Source organism: Scleropages formosus, chromosome 9 (genome assembly GCF_900964775.1).
Source record: "Scleropages formosus chromosome 9, fSclFor1.1, whole genome shotgun sequence".
In the NCBI taxonomy this organism is placed as follows: domain Eukaryota; kingdom Metazoa; phylum Chordata; class Actinopteri; order Osteoglossiformes; family Osteoglossidae; genus Scleropages; species Scleropages formosus.
This window is the reverse complement of record NC_041814.1, coordinates 4,860,931-4,887,567: the sequence shown is the minus strand read 5'-3', so window position 1 is coordinate 4,887,567 and position 26,637 is coordinate 4,860,931. Positions and strand designations below refer to the sequence as shown.

Sequence of the window (26,637 nt, the reverse complement as noted above, 5' to 3'; positions counted from 1 at the left end):
GCTTCGTTATGTTTTTCAGCAATTAAAAAAAGCTTACTAAGACAATGCTTATAGCAGGTAATTATACTTAAGCATTTAATTTTTATGTTGTGTTTGCACACCAGACTGAAAAAATCTTGCAAAGTAAATATAGATTGCCTCAATGTTTGAATCAAAATTCTCATTAATATTTATTGTTTGCACCATTTTTGCTCTTACAGGCCTCAGATACACATTCACAATGTTCTTTTTTTAATCAATATTCACCCAAATCCCTTTGTTATGGATAGAAAATTATGACAAATTAAATGTTGGGACACTTAACAAGGGCAGTGGTGATTAGAGCTGCTGCCTTTGAACACAAAGATCCCATGTCTAGCTGTGGTAGATCTAAGCAAGGTGCTTACCCGAAATTTCTCCAGTAAAAATTACCCTGATATGTAAATGGATAAGTAGTTGTAGGTTCTTTAACATTGTAAGTTGCTTTGGCGAAAAGCATCAGCTAAATGAATAGGCGTAAGTGTATGGTTGTTGTTTCAGAACTCTACCAGCTACCAGAAGGTGTCACTGTTGCAGTAACTATTATAAAACACTCACAATTATTTTTTTGCCATTGCAGGAGCAGAAATGACTATATTTAAATACACTTTTTCTAAGTATTCTTCTGTGCCTCTTATAAGTAAACTAGTCTGAGTAGAGCTAGTAGGACAAACATTAGGAGTGTAAGATATTTTAAAAAATTATAACATAATCCCTCCAAAAACATGAAGACTTTTTTCTGATTTTCTTATAGTAGGCACCTTATCAGATTTAGCAAACACAATACGGGTAAAAGTTGCATTAAGTGCCCATAAAATGCACACTGCAATGCCATTATCAAAGCCGTAACTCAGTGCCACAGCTCTATAGATAACAGGTTTTTTACAGTATTGGGGTTTTATTCACGTTGGAAGATAACTCTCATGTGACCAAAGGCAAGACTGTGTCTAGCTGCTTTACTTTTCAGGTGCTGCTGCTGTAGCCTCCTCTTTAGAAGGTGTCTTCTTGGAAATGGAGTAATAGTAGGTCCGCATACGGTCCTCTACCTGGACAAAGTTAGGTCGGTCCTCGTGCCTAGAGGAGAAGTGTTTTGACTGTGACATCTCAATTTCACAATTAAGACATTCTCAGAAAGTGATTTGTAAGCACCCGAAGCATGCTGTGTGTTGTTACTCCGTGTATTATTAAATAAATATGCCTTTTTTTTTATGTGAAAACAGACTGACATCATTCTAATTGAAGCGTCAGTGTGGATCATACATGACAAGCACCCTCTTCCTGGGCATGTCAGCCCCATCATGTATACAGTGTTAAAGTGGTGAGACAGCAGGGTTCTCACTTGTACGTCCAGCAGTCCTTCATCAGAGTGTACATCGTGTCTGGACATCCAGGGGGGCAGTCCATGCGATTACCGCTCTCTATGAAACTGATCACCTCTGGACCCTTCATTTTCTGTTCAAGAATAAAGAAGGCTTATATCTGAGTTCAGATTGAGGGTAATGAATCTACATTGGAGACTTTTGGTATTATTCTGGAATTCTTCACCTTGTATGGTTTCCCTCCGAAGGAGAAGGCCTCCCACATTGTGATACCATAACTCCACACGTCACTCTTGCTGGAAAATTTATGGAAGTTGATGCACTCTGGGGCATACCACTTCAACGGCCACTTACCTGCTGTTCGTGCCTGAATATAGACAAATGTACAGTCACACACAAAAGCAGATCAGTGCAAATGCACAAAATGACAGACAATTAGATAACAATAGTCATACCTCGAGATACACTCATTCAAGTTATGAGAATATGGCTTTAGAAGGAGTCTAACATCCCAGCCTCAACTTACAAGGCATTTCTTTACAAGGCATTTTCTGTACAGGGACCATACCTAGGTTTAATGTACCTCGTAACAGCTGAGCAGCACAAGACATTTACATTTATTCATTCAGCACATGCTTTTCTCCAAAGCCACTGAGAGGCATTGACTAGTATTTCATTATTGTTTTTTGATAAGTGATGATAAACTGTTATGTATAGTATCCTGGTGGACCAGCAGAGGTACTCATATTGCAGTGTAGCACATTCAACACACCTGATTCCAGGATTCTGTTTGCACATCAGCTACCCTTTGCCTATTTTTTTTGACAATGTCTACCGAAACGCGCCATAACCAAGCTTCGTGTGCTCCGCACTTGAGTTCGACGCAACCGCGCCTGGGGAACATCATGACAGAAGGTTCCGCCTCATCATCGGACCCAGCGGATTCCGAGTGCCTCTGTCGCTCGTTCACAGTTCAGGACGCACATGAACAATCCCTTTCTCGCCTGCAGGGTCTGACTAACGCATTCAAAAACAAACGCAGAGTCACACACGCGCCTTTCTCTCTCTTCCCGGAAGCAGGCTTCCAACAAGAGCTGCGTCTGGCCTCGCGTACCAGGTATGATGGCACTCCTACTCGCTGTGAGGACTTCCTTTTGCAGTGCGAGCTCGTATTTTGTAGTTTGCCCCATGTATATTGCACGGATCTCACTCGTATAGTTTATGTAATTTCCCTTCTGACTGACCGAGCATTAGAATGGGCCACAGCCGCATGGGGGCGCTGTTCCCAACTCACTTATGGGGATTTTAAGAACCATTTTAGAGCGGTCTTTGGAATTCCTGGTTCTGACCTGATGGCCAGCGAATGCCTCTTTGCCCTGACCCAAGGTAAATGTCCAGCAGCGGAGTATGCATTGGAATTCAGGAGTATGCATTGGATTCAGGAGCCACTATTTTGCAGTGGGCTCATGACCACCCTGATGCCGGTCACCATGGCTTTAGTAAAACCCAGGCCCTATTCCAGAAACATTTCTGGTGGCCCTCCTTGTTCAAAGATGTTCAAGACTAGCATGTCAGGTGTGTGCCCAGGTCAAGTCTTCCACCCAAAAACCGGCAAGACTCCTGGAGCCCTTACCGGTGCCTAATCATCCCTAGTCACACATTGCCTTAGACTTCCTAGTAAATCTCCCTGTATCTGATGGGAAGACAGTGATCATGACTATCGTAGACAGGTTTTCCAAACCCTGTCGGTTGATTCCTCTCTCCAAGCTTCCTACCGCTCTAGAAACTGCCGAGCTCTTGTTTCTGTATGTCTTCCGGCTCTACGGCTTACCGGACCGTGGACCCCAATTCACCTCCAGGCTCTGGAAGGCTTTTTGGCACAAGTTGGGGGTGACGGTAAGCCTGCCATCGGGGTATCACCTGCAAGCTAACGGGCAGGTGGAAAGGGTACAACAGGACATCGCCCGCTATCTCCGCAGTTACACCACCGAAAAACCGCAACACTGGGTACGTTACTTACCATGGGCTGAATATGCGCACAATGCTCTCCCTCACGCCTCCACAGGTCGCTCCCCATTCCAGTGCATTCTAGGATATCAGCCACCACTGTTCCCTTGGAATCCCAACTCAACTGATGTCCCAGCCGTGGATGAGTGGTACCAGGCCAGTGCAGAGGTATGGCGGTCAGTACAAGAACATCTGAAACACGTTCAGGTTTGTATGAAACATCAAGTCGACCGACGCAGGTGTCCCCTTTCCTTCATGCCTGGGCAACGGGTTTGGCTCTCCACCAGAGGCCTTCGGGGACCTTATATGACAAAGAAACTCAGCCCCACATATCTAGGCCCGTACAAGATTTTTCGCCGTGTCACCCCTGTTTCCTATGGCTTGCAATTGCCCTCTCATTTACGAGTACACCTCACTTTCCATGTCTCTTTTCTCAAACCTTGTGCAGCCTCCCTGCACCAGCCTCCTCTCGACGCACAGCTGCCCTCTCCTTTGCAGGTCGGGGAAGATCCAGCCTATGTGGTACGGGCTTTGCTGGATTCCCGTTGCAGGGCAGGTGGTCTCCAGTACCTGATGGATTGGGAGGGGTACGGTCACGAAGAACAGACATCCTAGACCCTGATCTGGTTTTGGCCTTTCACAGGGACCATCCAGACTGCCCCGGGCCCAGGCCCCGGGTCGCAGAGCGGCAGGTGCTACTCGTGGGGGAGGGGAGTACTGTCAACTGCCACGACTCATTAAATGCAGGTATGAGAAGAGAATGTGAAACACAGCACGGTACAAAACTTTCTTCAGCCTTATTGATCACTCGCGCTCCTCGCCCTGCTCCTCGATCCTCGCTCCTCGCCCTGCTCCTCGTCTCCGACTCACTGGTTTGCCTAATCACTCGCCTGTTTCTTGGATTACGGTTCTTGGATTTGCTCCTTTGGATTCTGTTTGCACATCGGTTACCTTTTGCCTATTTTTTTTGACAATGTCTACCGAACCGCCCCATGACCAAGCTTCCTGTGCTCCGCACTTGGGTCTGATGCAAACGCGCCAGGGAACATCATGACAGATAACAGTTTTGAATTATCCCTTGGCTTCGACATTTGCTCATTAGTGACCCTTGCCTGTTGTTGATGATTCTCTCCGCCTGTCCCTTGTTGGTCCAACAATACAATAAAATAGTGTAATCCCACTTGGGTCCATCGCCTCCTTGCAACCATGACAGGTAGTACCCTTGAGCAAGGTGCTTACTGTAAAATTGCTCCAGTAAAATTACACAGCTATATAAATAGGTTAACAATTGTAAGTATCTTAACACTGTAACCTGCTTTGGAGAAAAGTGTCAGCTAAATGAATAAATTGTAATTACACAGAGTAGGCTGCAATCAAACCCATGTGCAGTCTCAGCTCAGGTGCTGTGAGACAAGTCAGGTTGTTCAATGAGTGCACATTCATAATTTTGTTAATTTTAATGGGATTTGGTGACACTTTATCATTAATCTAATGTCTGTGGATGTAATGCACTTTTGTTTTCATTAAGTTGTGTGTCTCTTTGGAGAAAAGCATCTGCTAAATTAATAAATAGAACTATAAAGTGGTGTTAATTTTGCAGCTCAGGAATTTATAAAAATTTTATCATCAAAACTAATGTAATTACATCTTGGAGCTATGAAAAATCACCTTATGAAGGGTCTTTCAGCAACAAATTATGTTCTACTTTTCTTAATTTAGCACAACAAAAACAATTACTGTAACTGAAACTCATACATCAGTCCACTTTGGATGTTTAAAAGCCAAATATATGCAGAAATCACAGGCTTACAGTCACACCTTGTAATAGTTGTCATTGGCCCCCAGGGCCTTAGACAGGCCAAAGTCACTGATCTTGGCGTAGTGCTGGTTAACCAGCAAAACATTGCGGGCAGCCAAGTCTCTGTGGACAAAATTGTTTTCCTCCAGGTACACCATACCCAGAGAAACCTGGTGCATCAGCTCCACAACATTCTCCACGGTGATTTGTTCCCTGAGAAGAAAGCCATGAGTTTGATATTACTGTTATTATTATATTATGTTTTATTTTATTATTATCTTGTCATCATTGTAATTATTATATTATTGTTTTCTTTTTAAATTAAAAAGTAATATTTTGCATACAGTAGTTTAGTATCCATGACCTACGGTTTCAGTCTCACTCTCATGTCTTTCTTTCTCGCTCCCTCTCGCACAGCTAAAAATCTCCCAGATGCCATTAATGAGCTTCTCAACTACGTAATTTAGGTATATAGTCGCAAATAATGTTAGATAAGTTTCATACAAACAAATTCATAGATTTTACCCTGCTGAAAAAACTATCTTAATTCACATAAAGAAAACATTGAGACAAGCTACTCTTTTCAAAATACTTGCTCCTTAACTTCTCTACATTTGTAATGGAACTGTTCTTACACCCAATCATTCTGGAATGACCTGTGAAGATTCAATAATAAACAACTGCATAATGAATTTATTATTTAAAAATAAGGGGGTGCGGTGGCGCAGTGGGTTGGACCGCAGTCCTGCTCTCCGGTGGGTCTGGGGTTCAAGTCCCGCTTGGGGTGCCTTGCGGCGGACTGGCGTCCCGTCCTGGGTGTGTCCCCTTCCCCCTCTGGCCTTACGCCCTGTGTTGCCGGGTAGGCTCCGGTTCCCCGTGACCCCGTATGGGACAAGCGGCTCTGAAAATGTGTGTGTGTGTGTGTGTGTATTTAAAAATATACTGCTTGGTTTCCATGATATAGACAGAAAATTAGATAAAGAACATTACTTTATTTCATTAATCTTCTTTTATTTGCTCAATTTTCCATTCGTATAAGTGTATTTAGTTGTAAAAATCCTTTCTGTTGTGTTTCATGGTCAAGCAGTATGTCAATATTATCTTTATTTCCAGTTACTTTGAAGCTTTAAAGAGCATCAAAATGTATATCCATTTCAGACTTTTTGTGTGATCTGTTTGTATTGCCCTGGCATTTGTTCTGTTTTTTTCTATTTGTGCTGTTTGTAAAATATTTATTTTGTTTTATATTTGTATTGTTAAAAAATTAATTAAAAAACTATATAGAATTAAAAAAAATATTAAACTATCCAGGCCTCAGCAAAAACTAATACTGTATCTTCACATGTAAGCATGTTACAATGTTGTAATAAATAATTATATTACTAGTCATGGCAGTCAATGTTAAACTGTAAGTTTAGCTTTTACTCACTTCTTTGTTGACAAGTACTTGTTGAGAGGCCCAGCAGGTGCCATTTCCATCACCAGCATGAGATTCTCAGCCTGGCAGAGGCCGATCATGCGGACAATGTAGGGGTTGTCCAGCTGGTGCATGATCTCTGCTTCTTTCATCATTTCGTCCTTCACCGCCTTCTCATTCTCACTCTTCAGTACTTTAATAGCCACATCAATTTGTTTCCTGGAAGAACACAGTTATGGTATGTGGTTAGTGGATTGAAAGCTGATCAGAAATAACTGTAAATTGCTTTGGAGAATCAACCCAGCGAAAAGCTATGTTATTAACAATTTGGAGAGCAGACAAAGCAGTCTCTGATGATCAACTTCTCCATTCATCCATATACCCATTTTCAAAAAAAATCTGTTTAAGCAGATTCATTAGTGATTTAAAGTCTAGCTCCCAAGCAATGGGCATAAACAACAGTTGGAATCCACAACCCAAGTGCTCTGATGCACCAGTGCTACCTGCTGTGCCAATGTGCTGCACTCTTTTCCATTGAGACAATGTCTGATGTCTGGGGACTGTGATAAGTTGATGCAGTATTCTGAAGCAGTAGGGTTTTTTGCTGTACCTCAAACCTTATTTGCTTTATCCACAGAATAATTTGAACACCACAGCTGGTGCTTCAGGGGTAAATGAGGTCCCAGTTGAAATGCTTTCTAAATCATTGGCGTACTGCTGTGTATCACATTATCAGAAATTATTGTGCGTTCTGCAGATCAAGCTCACTGTGTTAGTGCTGTGCAGTGTGCTGTGGCTAAATAACAAAGTGGTGCTGCATGTGTCCTACTAGAAAACCCTCCCCCCAGAGTGTTTCCCCCGCCATTCTCACTTCCTCATCTTGTAGACCCCTTTCTTGACGCAGCCAAAGTTGCCTGAGCCAAGCTCCACCTCATCAATCATCAGCTGATCCCTCTTCAGGAAGAGTTTCTTCTCCTTCAGGGCCTCAGGGTCACTATATGGGCTTTCGTACACGCTGGTGTCCATTGGCATGGTGCGTCGGTCACTCGACAAAGTCTCAGACAATTTGGCAGCACCAGGGGGAACTTCAAGGGAAGGGGAATTGTTGCACTCTATTAATCTGATATTTCCGCAGTTGTATCTACAGTTTTTGAAACTATCCCAGTTTTCTTACTCAGTTGTGATCACTAAAGCAATTAAAAGCACTGCAGCTGTTATCAGTACAGGGAATTTTATTAGGATTTTTTATACAATGTCATGTGAAAAAGAAAGTACACCCTCAGACTGTATAATACTTAGAGAAATTGCAAATAACCCTAGAGCTACATCTAGGAGTCTATGGACCTTATTTAATGTGATACATTTTAAATATCATGACATTACAATTACAGTATGACGATGAATAAAAAAAGACTGATCAAGTGTGGCTTTCATGGAAGGCTAGCCAGGAGAAAGCCTCTTCTCTACAAAAAAGAATGTGGCAACATCGCATAGGTTTGCAAAGTTGCATTGAACAAAGCACTCAATTTTCAGATAGTGTCCTTTCAACAGATTAGACCAAAGTGGAGATGTTTGGTCATTATGCACAACACCATGTCTACCAAAAACCAAAACACAGATTATCACCACAAACAACCTATACCAGCTGTCAAGCATGGTTGTGATGATTTGGGCTGGACCTGGACATCTTGCGTCATTGATTCAACCATGAACACCTCTTCATACTAAAATATTCTAGACACAAATATGAGGCTGTCTGTTTGACAGCTAATTGGATCATGCAATAGGACAGTAATCCCAAGAACATCAGTTAATCTAAAAGTGAAAAGCTGAAAAATAAAATAATCAAGGTGCTGGAATGGCCAAGTCAAAGTCCAGACATCAACCTCATTTGAGAGTTGTGTGTAAATGAATATCCCCAAGAATCAATAAACCAAAGCAATAAGAGTAGTATAAAATTTCTACCAAAACAATGTGAGAGACCAATTCACACACACACACACACACACACACACACACATTTTCAGAACCGCTTGTCCCATACGGGGTCACGGGGAACCGGAGCCTACCCGGTAACACAGGGCGTAAGGCCAGAGGGGGAGGGGACACACCCAGGATGGGACGCCAGTCCATCGTAAGGCACCCCAAGCAGGACTTGAACCCCAGACCCACCGGAGAGCAGGACTGCGGTCCAACCCACTGCGCCACCGCACCCCCTGAGAGACCAATTCATTCATACTTAAAATTTTTACTTCAGTTTATTGCTGCTAAAGGTGGTTGTACGAACTACTGAATCGCAGGGCGTACTTAGTTTTTCACACATGACTTTAGCATAATGGCTTATTTTGTGTTTAATAATGATGTAGTAGAATATATAATGTGCTTTTTGCCTGCTGGACTGGTAAAGACCAGATGATTTTTTAAAATGTTTTGATATATAAAACCATTGAATTTCAAGTGGTTGTACTTTCTTATTCACATTATTGTAACTTCACATGATAATTTCACTTCAGCATAACTATATCATAACATCAACTTAACATCAACTATACCATATTAAAAGATTTCTTAAAATTTTTAAAATATTGTCTTAGATTTCTAATACACATGATAACTTAAATAGAGGTCTTTTTTTGGATGAAGCTGTAAATACACATAAAGTTTAACTGATTTTCCTTTAATATGCTATTTAAGGGCAGGCAGTAGTGGGTTGTTATGAGAAAAACAATTGCTGTCTCACAGAAAACCAAATTATATTAATTACTCAACCATGTAAGTGTGTGTATTACTTTAGGCCAGGGGTGGACAAACTTTTTGACTCAAGGGCCACACTGGGTTTTAAAATTTGATAGACGGGCCGGGCCAAATTTTTTCAAATTTGTTTTTGCTCTCTAGACACAAGAGACATGCTGCCTCTACCATGCATTCTTTCAAAAACTCCCCTTTGGAGAAAGGCTTGCTGGCCTTTGCTAATTTGAATGCCAGCAAATAACTTGCCTTGGTGCTTGACTCCTGAATAGTAGTTTGTCGGAATAAAATGTTTTGCTGAGCCTGTAAATTGGTTGCTAACCTCTGAGCAGTAAGTCCTCCTTTCTTGCATTGACTGGCCGATAGCGTAGTTAGCATGCTTGGTGGAAAAGTGGCTGATCCTATTGTATTCTTTGAAAACCGCAACGATTTCTTGACAAATAAGACATACGGCCTTTGATCGGACTTTGGTGAAAACATATTTAGCTGTCCACTCCTTATTAAAAATTCAGCACTCACTGTCGACTTTTCTTTTCTTTGGTCCATTCATTGTTAAAGTAGGGCTCAATGCAATGGCAAACGTGAAGAATGAATATCTCTGTGTAGAGACGATAGACTCAGCTTTAGCAAAGGTCGGTAGTGTTTGGAGTCCACCATCTAGTGGAATCAACTGAAATGCAGGGTATTGCAGGAAAAAGGCGAAATTAATGCGGTCTTTAAGACAATTTTGTAAAGACTCGACGGGCCGGATTAAACAGCCCAACAGGCAGTAGTTTGCCCACCACTGCTTTAGGCAATACACTGGAGTCGTGCATGGACAGCAAGCAAACCAACAGAAAACATCAAGGGCAATATGATACATTATGCTGACACAAACTGACCTCCAGGTGCTGGTGTGTATCCATTTGTACGATTACTTCTCTGTGGAAAAGACAAAGGCCAATATAACAGATTTACGGTCATGCTTAACTTTTGTTAGACATAAAAACATGTCAGATGAAGCAGATTTATAATATTTTTAAAGAGCCAATACTTACATGACTGGGTATAGCAGGTATTGCAGTAGTGGCTGCAATAGTTTGAAACAAGCTTAGCATGGTATCAGGTAAATGTATTCTGCTGCTATTCTTGTGAAACTATTATTACTATCATCTTGTGAAACTATTAACATTATTCTGCTGCTATTCTTGTGAAACTAGAACAAAGAATATTTTCTGTCTGTAGTACTCAGTTAAAAGTCTTGAATATCAGCATTTTTAACTTGCTGGTGGAAAAACTTTGTAAGTATCACAAAAACTTCACAGACCTGAATATGTAGTGGATGTTAGAAAGGGTGATAGGAACAAAATGGAAACTCTACCTTCGGTTGAGTTGGGGTTCACACAGGCCTCCCGTAGGATGGTCACAAGGCCATCGTGCTTCAGCTTCAAATATTCCACCAGCTATATGTTTTACCGGAGATCAGAAAACATGATCAGCTCTGAGTGGGCTCAGACAACTCCTTAACCCTTATGCAGTAATACATTCTCAGCAGAATTCAAATGTTTTCTCTTGCCTTCAGTTCCACATCCAGTTAAAAGCATCCAATTTATTAGCAGTATTACAAATATAAAGATTAAGTCTTTGTATATTCTTAATAAGCTTCCAAAAGGCCAGCAAAGTGCTATAATGATATAATAGATACAGTCAGTAAGATTTAAAACTGGACTCCATGTAAAACTTCTAATTCCTAACCAATGGTTTACAACCACAATAGTGTCACATGGTGGCCAGTCTTAGGAGATACTGACTATGCCACACAGAAATTAGATATTGAAGTGTTTAACTGTGGTAAAATAGTAACTTGTTATAGAAAGAATGCAGCATATTAACGAATCAATTTATTCATTGGCACATGCAGTTACTGCATTCATGGGTAAACTTACCTGCCATATGGTATCAAACTTGGTTCCCTCTGGCATAGAGTATTTCCCGGACTTGTCCAGTAGGATCTGATAGTGATAGACTGTTTTGCCGTACATGATAGAAAGGGCAAAAGTCCCCGATTCATCCCTCTCTCTTACTCTGAGAGAGTGAAGGTGAGAGAGGGTGAAAGTGAGTTTCCCGTGAGCCTAGCACTGGGAACAAGTCAGTGTGTATATGCTGAGAGAAAGGGGCTGCAAACAGTAAATCATTTAAGAAACTGGTCCTGTATTCAAATACAGATACATAATAGGATAATAGTATATAAAATAATTATGGTATACAAAATATTGTAGACAATCACCTTATGTCGTTATACCTTTTAACCATCTTCTTTCCTAGTCATTATCACAGATTCTAGTCTTATTTCTGTAATTTATGGTCTATAGGCCTCATTTACCTGAAATGATACCACTCTGTATATTGAGAACTTTTCAGTTTGGTATTTGATACTCTTTTTTCTTTATGATAGCCTGACCCTTTTATTTACTACAGTCGGTACCAGATCTGAGCAGACACACCGCAGATGTACAAAATGTGAATAAAACATGTAAAATTGATTGAAACTAGTCATGATTAATTTTATGTGTACAGATGCCAGTTGCTGAGGATGTCACAAAATCTAGTCAGATATAGGAAATGATTTTTATGATATAATGTATAACAGTTGTAACAGGGTTAAATCTGACTACTGCACAACTCGAGGGTTAGCCTGTAGCTGTACAAACAAGAAAACTGAATGCTGTCTAGATGATGGTCCTTGTTGCTGTTGATCATATATGAGGATGGAACCTTCTGTCCCTTAGAGTGATGGACCACTTTGAAGAGACAAGCTAAGATTTAACTTTTCATGTTTGCTTTTGAAACTCAACTCACAGGAACTTGCCGTCTGGCTGTGCACCAGAGTAAAGGCGCCGCTCACTCTCTGTGCGCGAGATCTTGCCGTGGTACCAGGACATCTTCTCATGAGCAGTGGTGGCAATCAGCTTCTCCAGCTGTGGGGCCTGGCTGATGATGGCTTGCTCCATTGCATTCCCCTGCAGATAGGTCAGAAAAAGCACTCTGATATTTAATACCTGGGCTGGGTGTGGAGGAAACCCACAGAGGACAAATCTAAGTTGTCCCCTTAATGAATTACAGTCTAGAAAAGCTTTAGTTTTCAGTCATTCAAGTATTAATTTGTTTTCTGTGCAAATTTAATTCTCACAAACATGTTATGATAAAGAATAACAAAAGAAATAACTACTAGTTTGAAGTCCAGGGTGTACCCCACTCCATTCTGGGATAGGCTATGGCTCAACATGACCCTGCTTAGGAGAAGCGGTTATGGAAACTAGCAGGATGGATGGATTAAAGAAGTAACTTATTCGTATATTCAGCTTTTTTTTCCTTTCTTTGTAATTTGTATTTGTCTGTTTCTAATAAAAAATTAATTTTAGTCCTATATATCTACCTGGATTAATGTAGATTTACAAGTCTAAGGGAGGGCAGACTGATTCTTGCCTAGGGGCACCAAAAACCCAAGTGCAGGCTGTGTATGTTTGATCCCTTGGTTAATTTATGATGACAGTACAAAACATATTGACATTTTGAGCAGTTTTGTGTTAGTATAAACAATTTAACAGTATCTACAGCTGAACCTCTTATTAACTCAACAGTTTGTATATTTTTTTAAAATGTATTATTTAATACATATTTAATAACAAATTATTTAACTTTTTATGTTTCAGTTAAAGTTAGTTGGTGCTATTTCATCTGTGGCTGGAACAGAATACAGAACACACAGTGGTTTTTCCCATAATTCAGCTGCCTTTGGTTATCACCATGTTGGCAGCTGTGGCTGGCGCAGTTGGCCCTCACCTCCAGGTTCCAGGTCTGCCGCACATACTCGCGTAGCATGTTCTCTCTCAGGCTGTCAAAGACACCCATGCGGATGGGTGTGTCAGGTGAGCGCAGGCATGGCTTGCGCAGGGTGCACACCAGCCCGTCCGCATCCTGGCTGTAGTACTGGCAGAGCTCTGCTGGGCCACAGTGTGACTTGCCCCCAGCGATACAGTATGTGCCATTGAGCTGCTTCTCCACAGGGTAGTGGTGGAAGTCCAGTTGCCACACCAAGGAGAGAACGTAGCCGCCAAGGCTGCGCAAACATTGGCGTAGCAGGAACAGCCCATCCATCATGCCTGCAAGCTTCAGGTGCTCTTCAGCCTCTGCACGACTGATGCTCCCATAAAAGAAAGGCAGTTCTGCCGCGGGGTCTATCATGGTGGACTCGCAGATAGATGAGCGTGACTGCTGATTGTTAATCTGGAGCTGATGGGCGCTGCGTGGCTTGTTGTTTCTGACAACGATCGTTTGTCTTGTACATAGACCTGTACGAGGGTCACAGAGAAAAGCAGGGCAGATACATAAAGTGTCAGAGGGTATAGAAGCTATGTGAAAAGATTAATCAACATGTTTTAAAAGGTTTATGTTTAAATGATTTCTATGATGGACAGTGAAAAAAGCAAACTTTATGAGAAAGCGAAGCAGGCTTTTAGTTATTCTGGCTGCTGTTGGAGAATCTTAACATGCAGCCAACTCATTCACTTTCACAGAGTGAAATACTGCAGAAACAAACTGAAAAATGTAAAACTCCTTCAGCAGGAAGACAAATTGTCAACTTTGAACTTTAATTTTTCAGCTTTCTCCAGGTTAGTCTTAAAGAGTGAAAACTGAAAAAAAAGTCAAGTGACAAATGTGGCGGTTTGTATGTAGGGGAGCCAGGACTGCGCATGGCAATAACAGACAGCGGTAGAAAGCGACCGCGTGTGTTGCATTGCACTGACACTGACTGAGGACTGCACAGGAACATGGCCACAAACAGGAAACTTACCCTCCACCCCCTCATCACCTCTCCTCAAACTAGCATTTCTCTAACTCTTTACAGTGCAGGTGTCCTACTTTTCGGAATATTCCATGCCTCTTTCAGCAGTCGAATGTAATACCTCCACAAGAGTTTAAAAAAATAAATAATATAAACAAAACATACTATATTGAGACAGAAAACTAAACAAGCAGCCAGTCTTCAATACGTACTTTTAGGTCAACTTAGGAACAATTCTTGTTAAGTTTTATACATTCTTTGTTGGTCATATAACGATGATCATAGTACTAGTAGTAATAGTAATTACAGTAGGGTTAAGAACGATACCTTTGAAATGATCTTTTATGCAACCATATATATATATATATATATATAGACATAAATAAAGGAAAGAGAACAACGAGATAAAGTTGAAGACATATTTCTAGCATGTTGGTATCTTAATGTCAACAGTCGCCTAATAAGAAAGAAAAATCAGCAACAATAAGCAGAGAAAGTAAAAGGCCTTTGTTACAAGAAATTTACAGAAAAACACTTCTCTCAATATTTTACAACCTTGTGGAAAAACACAAGACCATTCTTAAAATTAATACCAAAAAAGACCACTCAAATTCCACTAAAAGAACATTGACTGATCCAGTACATTGAATGAGGAGATTAATCTGATAGTGAATGGAAAATGCCTGTTAAGTGGTATGAATCCAGCAATGCTGCACCTTGCCATAAAGGTGAATGAGGCATGTGTAGTGAATCTGATTCCTGCTAGGAAGGTACAGTGAATCCAGGTGCCTCAGACTGCGAGAGTTTATCCTTATATGGAAGCCTTTGAAATATTTAATTTTGTCTTGCAACTGTAAAACGCAAACATTCCCAGCAGTCTCATAAAATGGACCCAGTTACATCCACAAAGAAATGTTTCTTTACTGATTGGTTTTCCAATGGGTTAAAGGAAACAGCTCAAATATTTGGCTTTAATAAAGGTCAGATGTTTATAGCTTTCTGCTGCTTGCTTTTGATTTTTGATCATTTTAACAGTTTATCTATTGAACTTACACACACTTTCTGACCTGCTTGTTCCATAGGGGGTCGCAGGGAACCGGAGCCTAACCCGGCAACACAGGGCATAAGGCTGGAGGGGGAGGAGACAGACCCAGGACAGGACGCCAGTCCGTCGCAAGGTACCCCAAGCAGGACTCGAACCCCAGACCCACCAGAGAGCAGGACTGTCATCCAACCCACTGCACCACTGTGCCACCACACCCCCCACTCTACTGAACTGTCAAATTTTAACTATTAGCACTCCAGAATGTTATATTTTCATTTTTCTAATATAGTAAGGTGGTGCAGCAAGTAGCTTAATGACTAAGGTATTGACCAAATGATGCTCATTTGAGACCCTGGGGGCGATTTCCCTTCTTACCCATTAGATATGTAGTGGACTTAAACTGCTCACCCACCTGTATAAATGGGTAAAGATAATACAGCAAGAAGCTGTGTCAGTAAATTTGGGTAAAATAGTTTGCTAGGCAATGTCAAAGTCATATAAAACCATGTGCTATCCATTCTTTCTGCTCTTTTCTTTTCTGTGAGTGTTCTTCACAGGATCATATGATTCATGCCCAGCCAGGACTACACATCCACCTGCTGTGGCCACTGAGACCCCAGTGATTCAGCCACAGCTTCCAAGACGTACCTAGTTTAGCTTGCCACCTACAAAAAGAACATGTACACGTAGAGAGGCCTCACCACAGGCACAGTAAGACCAAGATCGTGTGTGACACATCTGGCTAAAGAGCTACAACAGCTATAGCCACAGCAAAGGAGGACTGAGACTGACTCATGTGTGGCAAGCGTCAAGGCTGTAAGGAACCTATTTATAGCTTTTTAATTTAACCTTTCCATCCATCCATCCATCCATCCATCCATCCATCTCCATTAACTGTTTGTCCTACTCTGGGCCGCAGAGGTTCTGAGCCTCTAGCATCATTATTTTGATGCTCTGCCATTTGCCCTCAGAGCTGATGTAATTCTCTCTCAAAACTGATCTTATTACACGTACATTTATATTTATTAATTTAGCAGACACTTTTCTCCAACGCGTGGGGGGCGGTGGCGCAGTGGGCTTGGCCGGGTACCGCTCTTTGGCAGGTCCGGAGTTTGAGTACTGCTTGGGGTGCCCTGCAACGGACTTGCGTCCCATCCTGGGTGTGTCCCCTTCCCCTCCAGCCTAGCACCCTGTGTTGCCGGATTAGGCTCCGGCTTGCCACAACCCTGCTCAGAACAAACAGTTTCAGACAACGTACGTGTTTTCTCAAAAGCGACGTACATTTCATAGAAAATACAATGTGTGCATTACATTAGCAGAAAGAAAGAATGTTAGTTCTTTGTCTGTTGGGATAGTGTAAGAAGCCATAGTTTTACAAATATGAAAAAAAACGCAACACTCATAAGAAAAACAGTTTAAGAACATGCAAAGATGGACATTAACACAACACAACAGAGTCTCTATTTTTCTATCGCCAATAATCCAACGTTGCATCTTATCCAAACACCAGTATTTTCTGTCCTTTCTATATTGGCCATTTTGGAAGATGGCTTTAATTGGATACTGGTCCCATTTAGAACTGCTTGCAACACCAATCAGAGGTGTTCACCCCTCTCTGAACATCTCACAGCTTGTTTCATTAATTTTCTTTTACACCTTTTTTTTTTGCTTTTTGTCATTCTATGTGCTGAATTGCAACCATTAAAGATTTCTGGTTTAATCTTGTTTTGCTTTACATTTTATTTGAAAATATTCCAATAATGATTACTGCCTAGGGTTGAAAATGATTAAATGTTTTTAGGTTTTGATTTCATTATTGAGAATAACGATCTATTCCCAAATACAGCTCATATTACATATTACTATTATTATAAGTTGATAACTTATTGGTGTCTGCCATAGACATTCCAGTTTGTATTTAACCGCTCCTTTTAACATATTTATGTGTTTATAAAGCAAGGTAATTTTTACTGGAGCAATTTAAAGTAAGTATCATGCTCAAAGGCATTACAGCAAAACGTGGGATTTGAAACTATCACTTTTTGGACTAAAGGCAATAACTCTATTGACAATACTACCTACCAGTTGTCCCAATAATCAAAGCTACTGCATAAATAACACCTAGGATAAAGGATTGGTGAGTCTCACTTAATAAACTGTAATAAACAGTGTAACATAAAAGTAAGGTGGAGTTTCATCATCATCCTACCAAAGAAATGGAGCTGCGACATGTAAAATGAATCTGATAGCCATCAAAACTCCATTAAACATTGTGGTTGATGATAGTGTGCAATATTTAGGTAAATTATGATAATGATTTTAGTGAACGTTCATTTAAAGCAAACTTGCTTGATGGCTGTCTCACAGATTTCTCTTCGGCCATTGAGGCCATTCTTCGGCTGTTTTGGTCATTCATGCTGCACTCTTATGTAGCCAGATGTACTGTAGCATTGACTTGTAAAGACATACTGTATTTTGTTAATCTCAGCGAGTCACACAATGATGACTATAATGGAAAAAACTTGGTCATAAAATAAAAGAACATGTAATAAACTTCTTATGAAGAAGAACATAAATAAAGAACAGTCAGTCAAGTGAAATGGCAGAGAGTAGGGTGCCACGCCAAACCGAGAACGCTGGGACGGCTGGACCCAAGTGCAAAATCATTTGTCTAGAATCAAGGGATCAGGTGAGTTCTCGTTGTTGGTGACAGGCGAAGGGTTGGTTGATCGGCAGTCAGAGTGTGGATCCATGGATGTGGTCAAGGGACAAAGCGAAGGGTCAAAAAACAGACACAGGAAACAAGGGTTGTGGGCAAGCAGGACATAGCACAGGAGGACATTTGTCTCAAATGAGATTCTGTGAGTCTACAGGAGCTGAGGAGGGTCTTTTAAAGGTGAGTGGTCAGTCAGGTGCTAGACTGGTGTCAAGTACTTGATTGGTGTTAGGTGCTGTCAATTGTGGTGCAGGCGTGAACGTGACATAGGGCTCAATTTCTATACACACTTAAAAGAAAACTTATACAATGAGGAGGGAATGTGCTGCATTACACAAATTACACCCAATTTTCTCGAATATGTTGAGTAAGCTCTCCAAAAAACAGGGAGTAATTTCAATTCCCTATAATTGATTTCTTTAAAAAAACACCTGCTAAGACAGGATATGTACCCTTTGACATTTTGAACTGACCAAATCAGTCAAGTCAATTCCCTATTTAAACTCATGTAGTAATATAGGTTGCTTTTCCAATGCAAAGATTGCAAGCTATGTATATAGAGCTGAGAAAGATGTGCACATACTGGTCAGACAGCAATGGAGACTGAAAAACAGACTATCCCTACACTGCATAGCCTTCTAACACAGCTAATTCTGCTGACCTCTACCTGTTTTTGTAACACATCATATGCTTTTAATGAAAAAAACACTAAATATTAATGACTAAGGACATTCCTGGATGGTCTCTTACAAAGCTTAAAGGAGAAGAACAGAGAGCAATGGGATGATGAAATTTATAACATAGTTGACAAAAAACACAATTTTACTTTATATTCCTATTTAAAGGTAAAGAACAGCAGAAAATTACAGTCAAGTACTAACTGGTAGTAATTTATAACTGAGTGCTATTTGTACCAGTTAAACCAGAGGACCAGTTTGGGGATCTCAGAAGAGCAGACATGTTGAACTGCTCGAAGTTTCGTTTGATACAAGTGTGGTGGTGCTTCTGTAATCATGAGATGAAAATTTTCTTAGGTAAAAAACAATGTCCAAAGATCTAAAGTAGGGTAAACACCAGCTAAAACTTCAGAAGAAATTCTTGTCCTCACACAAGCAGAAGTGCGTAAGCATGTCTATAGTCATTTTATACTTTCTATCCTTAACACTGATTACTTTTCATGATGTTGTGCCAGCATGACAAAAGGCATTTGCTATAAATTTCTCCCGTGTTTTGCACTGCAGAGATAAATGGCTGTAGCATTGTGGATATATGTTAAACTGCTTTTCTGTGGTTTGAGAAAGCAAATAATGTAAGCTCTTCGCAACTAAATGTGATAGAAAGTGCTGCACAAGCACTTTTTAACTGAGTTGGAAACTTTCCTCCGCCCATGCACTCATCTCATTTCTGAGCTTTTTAGATAACTAGCATTAGCATCTCACTGAATACATGAAAATATTTTTAAAATAATAGAGTTCTCATTACAATACAACAGGCTCTGTCCATTAAGTGGCTCATAGTCTACTGCTGTTCATAAATCATCCATTTTCTGGGAAGTACATCTTGTGTTTAGTCAGCATAATTATATTATCTGCATAAATAAAGTAGGTGCTTTTGAGATATATCATGAGAATGATACTGCAACCCAAAGACCTTTACACAGGACTTAAAAATAGGAAAAAATAACAGCAGTATTAAAAAAATTCTAGACAGCAAATCTAACCAACTGGACATTTTCTGTGTGCTCATTTCTCAGCATGAATATAAACTATGAATTATATGTTCTCACTTCCAACCACCAGTTTTGCATGTAATATAAAATCATTAAAAACAAAATAGAAAAAGAAATTGACACACATCAAAATCACTTGTGCTGAACAAGGTGATTGGCCACACACACTGCTAAGTCTACATTACTCATCATTCTGAGAAAAAAGCTGTGAGTAAACATACAAGATCCCAGACAAAAACTGGGTATGTAACTCAACCCAGCATACTTGCGTGCACAGCAAAGAAGTCAGCGGACAGTGATGCCCAGATGTATGCTTGGAAGAAAAATCACTATGATGGCAGTCAAGACCAAAGCTTTAAAGAGAGCGATAGCATCTCTGCACAAAGACTTCCTGTATTTTGACTGCTCCTGACGCACTTTTTGCCTACACGTAGATTGGTGACATATAGGTCCCTGAAGAACCTCTCATGTCTAATAATTCATTCTTAACCACCTTTCTCAAACATGCAGGAGACCTATAGTTTCAATTGCTGTTGATTGCAGTTTGAGGATGCACTGACACATGCCTATTTTTCAGCAGGGCTTAAATTAGCTTTCCATCCAGTGTGTCATACACGTACTATGTTGTATATTCTTGCTTTATACCCTTGTTTATTCATAAAATAATAAATTGGTTGATAAATAATGACATCAACATGAGCAGAAATCCAAGGAATCTAGGCAGACCACATGACCTGTGAAAATGAATAAGATATAGGAGGTTTTGGCCTGAAGCATGCAAACACAATTGCACACACACTGCTTGTCCCAAGGGGGGTCATAGCAAACTGGAGCCTAACCTGGCATCACAGGGTATAAGGCTGGAGGGTGAGGGGACACACCCAGGACAGGATGCCAGTCTGTCACAAGGTGCCCCAAGCAGGACTTGAACCCCAGACCCACCGGAGAGCAGGCAGAGACCAAACCCTCTGTGCCACTGCACTCCCTCAAGCACAGTTAAGGATCAGAATAATATGTACTCTGAAACAATTTTTTTAATCCATCACATCTTACATTTACATATTTAGCAGACACTTTTCTCCAAAGCAACATACAATGAACACTATGTAGTGTAACCAACCCACATACCTTATCCACCAAGATGACTTACACTGCTAGATACACTGCTTACAATGGGTCACTCGTCCATACATCAGCAGAACACACTCTCTCTGTGTCACTCACACACTATGGGGAACCTGAACAGCATGTCTTTGGACTGTGGGAAGAAACCAGAGCACCCAGAGGAAACCCCCACAGACATGGGGAGAACATGAACTCCAGACAGAGTAAACAGGGATCAAACCCATGTTTGCTCACACCACCCAGGTGGTGTAAGACAGCCATGCTACGTGCTGTGCCACTGTACAGATCCCAGGAACAGACCTGAGTCAAACTCATTTTTATATTTTCACAAATTGGATATTACAATATAAACTGCTTAAATATGTTTCAAATATTTCTGAAAAGCTCAAACGTACTTGTAAATAAGTCAAAATGTAAAAAAGTCAAATGTATATTGTTTTCCAGCATTTGAAAAGATGCACATTTATACACCACTTTCAGGGATGTATTTGGGAAAGGTGGTTTGAACACAATGACATACAATGTCAACAAAAGATTAACACTGCTGTATATCCAGACAAACATAAAGTAAAAATAATGGAAAAGTATAATGAATATTTACAGATATACTTACATTTATTCATATAGCAGATGCTTTTCTCCAATGTGACGTACATATCAGAGAAAAATACGACCTGCTTTACAAATAATTATTTTGAAAAATTAAAGTGAAAGGCTAAAATAAATTAGCTTAATGTAATAATCTAATCTGTAAACAAACCAGGACCTTCCAACTGATAAAAAGATTAGGACTGCTTCTGTTTTAAAATTCTGTCTCTTGTTTATGTTTGCTATGTTTTCCGGATATGTGAGAAACCTCACATTTATGAAATTCCCCTATTCAAAGTAAGTATTTCTATGGGCATGGTTTGCATGCTTTTTGAAATGTTTTCTTACTAATCTCTGTGATATAGTAATTTCTGCAATGTTATGCAAATTAATACTGTATCACCTGATTTTGGTGTTTCAGTTTTTCGGCTGAATTTGCTAAGATCACCTCCTTTACATTGATTCTTCAAAAAACCTTATTAACTAAATTCCAAATATTTCACCATCATGTTAAACTGATGATAACAGTCACCTGAATAATCAATGGAAATGATTATTTTTTGGTTTCGCCACCTTAAGCATGAGATTTTTGTGTACCACGTGAACAATATATAACTTTTTCACATAAAATTTGGAATCAGTATAATATTCTTCAGAATAAATTGCCAACAAAAAATAGTGTTTAAAGTTGTGATGTACAAGCAATGAACAGGTTCCAGCTCAGAAATGGAAATACAAATTGTTAGAAGCAGAACTTTGTAGGTTCAGGCAGTGATATTAATCTTTTTCTTCCCTTCTATTCGAAGTCCTTAACCCACTACTTCGACACTGCTACTGAATAGGTTTTGAGCAGATAACCTTCAGGTCTCTGTCCTTAACCACGACACAGAAGTCCTGAAAGCAAAACACATTTAATTTATGGGCAAGTTCATGTCTATACTTTTCAAAGGTGTTTTCAAATATAATCAATTAGTAACTGTCAAAATACAATTTGTACCTTTTAAAATACTTCTTAGAAAGGATAGTTGAAATAAGCAAAAGCACTAAAATGTACAGAATGAGAACAAGTTGGTATTTGGCCCAGATTAGATCAGGACAGATGAGTGGAAAAAAATATGGTTTTTTAAGGTGACAGTTTGTGGGTTTGTGGACAGTTGACAACAGCTGCTTTCAAACAGCTTAACAACAGACCTCCTAAGTCAATACAAAAGCATGGGAAGTGGCTCATCATCACGGCTTATCCCCATAATGGTGCCACCCAGGGTGGCAATCCCACTGCTGAAGCTCACATTGAAGTTAGAGTTTGCTGGTTCCCCCAAAGGCATACAGAGCCAACTAAGTGACAGCGAAAAAGTTATATATAATCAACACCAAAAAGTGGCACAACAAGGTCTTAAAGTATACATTAACTTACTGACTTAAATTTGTATCTCACATATATAGATTGCAGCGTGAATACAAAAAGAAACTCATAGTTCTTACGTTTGTTAGCTTACAAACAGAAGTACCACAACTGGAAGCGAATAATGTTGATTATGTTCCATTAAATAGAATCAAACAGGTTTTGGAGATAGAGATTCTAAAGCAACTCCTTGACTGAGAACTTCAGCTGTTTGTAATAGCTCTTGTTTTTATAGATTGGTTATAAATATACCAATAGTCTTTATTAAACTTCTTATTTCAGCGGAAACCAAAAAAACCATCACAATTTTTCCGAGATGCAAGCAGCAATTATTAACTTCAACCCACGCACTATAACCTTTCTTGCAATAGCAGCACTTTCTTTAGTTTGGCTTTTAAGATTTTCTTTATTCAATCTAAATTTCAGTCTTAAATATCAAGGTAAACTGAAATGATTGCTTCATGACTTTCCCCAGCTTCATGTATTATATTCTTATTGGTTTGTAAAGTATTGTGCAGAAAAAGCTTAAGGTTAAATACTTTCTATTAATTTTATTAAATTTAAATTAAATTAGAAAAAAGTTGGATTTATACACAACAAATGAATTATTGAACTGTGTTGTTAAACTGGTTTATGCTGTAGTATTACTGATCAGAATTCTTTAATTTTAGATATTGACCAATACTCTTTCACCTTCCTTAAAAAATATTACACACAAAATAATTTTGGAGCTGACACTAAAAAAGCTAAAGGCTGATAGATGTTGAAAGAAATATTAGGTAAAAAACACATTTTTTGCTCTTCAGAGACATAAAATGGGAATACATAATGCAATGCTACCTTGGGCTCCAAACAAATCAAAGTCGTTTGAGTTGTTTTTTTATTGCTAAACTTAATTTTGCCAAGAATAAGTCATTACTTCACCTTTTGAATTAATAAGAACTTTTTTGTCTTTTCAAATGTTCCATCTGGTTACTGCATTATAGAAGCAATTCTTGCAGCTTTTACACACTTGAGCTAGATAAATAGGCTACATAAATAGTATAGCCATATAAATAGTATAACTGGCCCTAAAATACATATTTTATTTCCATATGCAAAGTGACAAAAATGGAGGGGTTATCCTTTGCTTACATTATATAACAAAATATTACAAATGTATTGTTACTCTAAATCTAAAGAAGACCGAATACTAGGACATCTATTTTTTATATATTTATGTATTGATCAAAAACAGATCTTTATACTAGGATATAAGATCGGTATTTTCATTTTATTTTATATTTTATCTGTTTTATTTCCTGGTTTAACCTGTGCTTCTCATTAAATTTTTAGGTGAAGCCTTAGATAAAATTATTTCCCCCATGGATTTCTACTTACAAAGGATAAATTCATAGTTCTGGTAAACAAGATGACACAACCTGTGTCAAAACATATATAGTTCTTTAATGGCGTTAAACAAGTCAATGTTTCATGATTATTCTATGTTCTCATCAAAATATAACTGAGGGTAAAATGAGCTTTCAACATATATGAATTCAATGTGCTTGCTTGTAATACCATCATGTATACTTATACTTTGCTAAGCCAAACTGAACTACCCAATAATGAAAAAATAAAAGACTGGACGTTTCTAACTAGTTTTGCAGTGAAATTCTTAATGCAAGTTAAAAAAAATTAAAATTTAGGACAAACTGATGTTCAGAACATCTGTTTATGTGAACAGTATTGAACCAATTAGTTAAAAAGAAATAGGATGACTATTACACTACCGAGACAGCAGATTGTTTTCTTAGTTTCAAGAAAATACACATGCAAAGGAAATGGAAATGTTGTGTCAGGTAGCCCTTGTTCTGATGGCATCTGGGAAAAAACATCCCTTTGTTTCAGGGTTCACCTGTACCTGTAGCCCAGGTCCTGTTCCTTGATGTCTGCCTGATAAACCGCTCGATGGGCACTGCACCACGCCGGGAGCCAACACTGGCAGCTGCCTGTCCTCCACTGACTTCTCAGAAGCAGCAACCCGACTTCCTTGCCTCTGATGCACCAACTGCCAGAAGGTGAAAAGCCGTGGGAGGTGTTGTGCTATTTGTCTGGCTGTGAGAAGAACTTTCATGCACTCACACACACACAAACACACACACACACACACACACACACACACACACATACACACACACAGAGTCAGAGCTTTTTGATGACAGGCTTTCTGGTGTTTTAAACATTTTCAATCAGATGCAATACCACTTAAAACACTGGGTTTGACTGAAAGCATGCCACGTGCTTACACTGTAGGGAGCAATATGAAGGTAATACAGCGTACACAGGCCTTTGGAGTGATTATTCCTGTCACTGATTATTTATTATTATTACTATTTATTCAGAAACTGAAGCCTTTGCACAAGTCAGGTCACAACCTATGAGTTAAAGTAAAACAGCAACAATATATAATCTTGTACATGTAACACACAAACATGTTAAAGTAATCACAGAACAGCAGCTGTTAATTAAATGTGTGGGGAATGTTTTAATACTTAATATTTTGACTATGTTCCAGTTTGCCCTGTACTGTTAAATTAAGCCAGCAGCTCAGTCATTATCATATATGTATTAAAATTACTTCAGGAATGAAAAATTAATGTAAAGCAGTTTTTGATTAGAAATAATTTTTCCATGTTTCCATATTCCCTCAGAGTATAGTGAAATTTTCTAGATGTTGCATAGGGGTTGCAGGTAGCATAGTGGTTATTGTTGATGCCTCGCACTGAAAGGATGCAGATTTGAGGTAGTTACCCTGAAATGATACAGCAAAAATGATCCAGCTGTATAAATGGGCAAGTAGCTATCTAAGTCGAGACACTTTAAGTCACTTTGGAGAAAAATGTCACCTAATCGAATTAATATTTCAGTTGTAATGTACATTAACCATAATTGATGGTTGTGATTGGTTGAGAGTTCCAGTGTGGTGAACTGGAAGTAGGAAGTGTACACACTAACTGATGCTACCATGGATTTACATAGATAAGCCATGGCATCATGATAGAAGGCTCTGTCAGGCCACCATATTATAAAAATGCAGTTGTAAAGAGACACACAATGCTATCCGTTTACTGTACTAATTACAGAAACAAATACAGCAAGGAGAAAGGCTTGTAATTTAACAAGTACTTCAGGTGCTTCCGGTGTAAAAATCATTTTCAAGTGGAATTTATATTCCTAGCAAATCAGTAAATACAAGAACAAGACAAGTCCAGATATTATGTCATAAATTTGTGCAGTGTCTGCTGTGCATTAAATCTGGATTAGCAAACAAATGTTAAAATATTTCAGCAAGCTGAAGGAAAATTGTGTGGTACAGCTTTGTAGCTTAGTCTGACTGCTTTGCAAGCAGACCCAAATTTCAACATAACTTCTTTCAGACCACTGGCATTGATTCCCAATAAAATGTGATAAATACTAATAGTATGACTGTGAGGGATGATGAGTATATATGTGTTCACTATTTTGGGTGTAAAATCTGGAGATTGCAAGTGCTTCATTATTTTATGTGTTTATTTCTAGTAATTTACAGATTCCTGTATAAAGAAAAGGATAAGAAAAGATACAGTAGGATGTCACCTCACTGGCGGGGAAGGAGCCTGAGCTGGTGCGGGAAGTTGAGAGATACAGTCTAGATATAGTCGGGCTCACTTCCACTCACAGCTTGGGTTCTGGAACCACTCTACTCGATCGAGGGTGGACTCTCCACTATTCTGGCGTTGCCCAAGGTGAGAGGCGGCGGGCTGGTGTGGGCTTATTAATAGCCCCCCAGTTCAGCCGCCATGTGTTGGAGTCTACCCCGGTGAATGAGAGGGTCATCTCCCTACGCCTTCGGGTCAGGGAACGGTCTCTCACTGTCGT

General features: G+C 39.5%; 1 protein-coding gene across 4 annotated transcripts; it reads right to left on the bottom strand.

Annotated features, from left to right (window-relative positions):
* Positions 1 to 145: 145 nt before the first annotated feature.
* Positions 146 to 24,808, bottom strand: zap70 (zeta chain of T cell receptor associated protein kinase 70). Of its 4 annotated transcripts, none has more exons than XM_018728299.1 (13): positions 24,635 to 24,808; positions 13,130 to 13,638; positions 12,146 to 12,306; positions 11,233 to 11,371; positions 10,668 to 10,749; positions 10,345 to 10,376; positions 10,189 to 10,228; positions 7,431 to 7,644; positions 6,572 to 6,778; positions 5,163 to 5,355; positions 1,564 to 1,704; positions 1,358 to 1,470; positions 146 to 1,092 (listed from the first exon to the last, which is right to left on the bottom strand). In XM_018728299.1, the coding sequence occupies exons 2-13, from the start codon at positions 13,529 to 13,531 to the stop codon at positions 975 to 977; spliced, it is 1,842 nt and encodes a 613-aa protein (XP_018583815.1). In that variant the 5' UTR covers positions 13,532 to 13,638; positions 24,635 to 24,808; the 3' UTR covers positions 146 to 974. The 4 variants fall into 4 exon arrangements, with proteins under 4 accessions (XP_018583815.1, XP_018583813.1, XP_018583814.1 ...); XM_018728297.1 differs by having other exon boundaries at positions 24,641 to 24,808; XM_018728298.1 differs by lacking the exon at positions 24,635 to 24,808 and adding an exon at positions 19,888 to 19,982.
* Between the last annotated feature and the right edge of the window lie 1,829 nt (positions 24,809 to 26,637).

Excerpts from the sequence above, each read along its gene's own strand:
- zap70 (XM_018728299.1), bottom strand. The coding sequence starts at position 13,531 with ATGATAGACCCCGCGGCAGAACTGCCTTTCTTTTATGGGAGCATCAGT. Across the intron at positions 12,307-13,129 it reads GGCAGACCTGGAACCTGGAG|GGGAATGCAATGGAGCAAGC; the intron begins GTGAGGGCCAAC and ends ACCTATCTGCAG. Across the intron at positions 5,356-6,571 it reads AAGTACTTGTCAACAAAGAA|GGAACAAATCACCGTGGAGA; the intron begins GTGAGTAAAAGC and ends CTTTCTTCTCAG.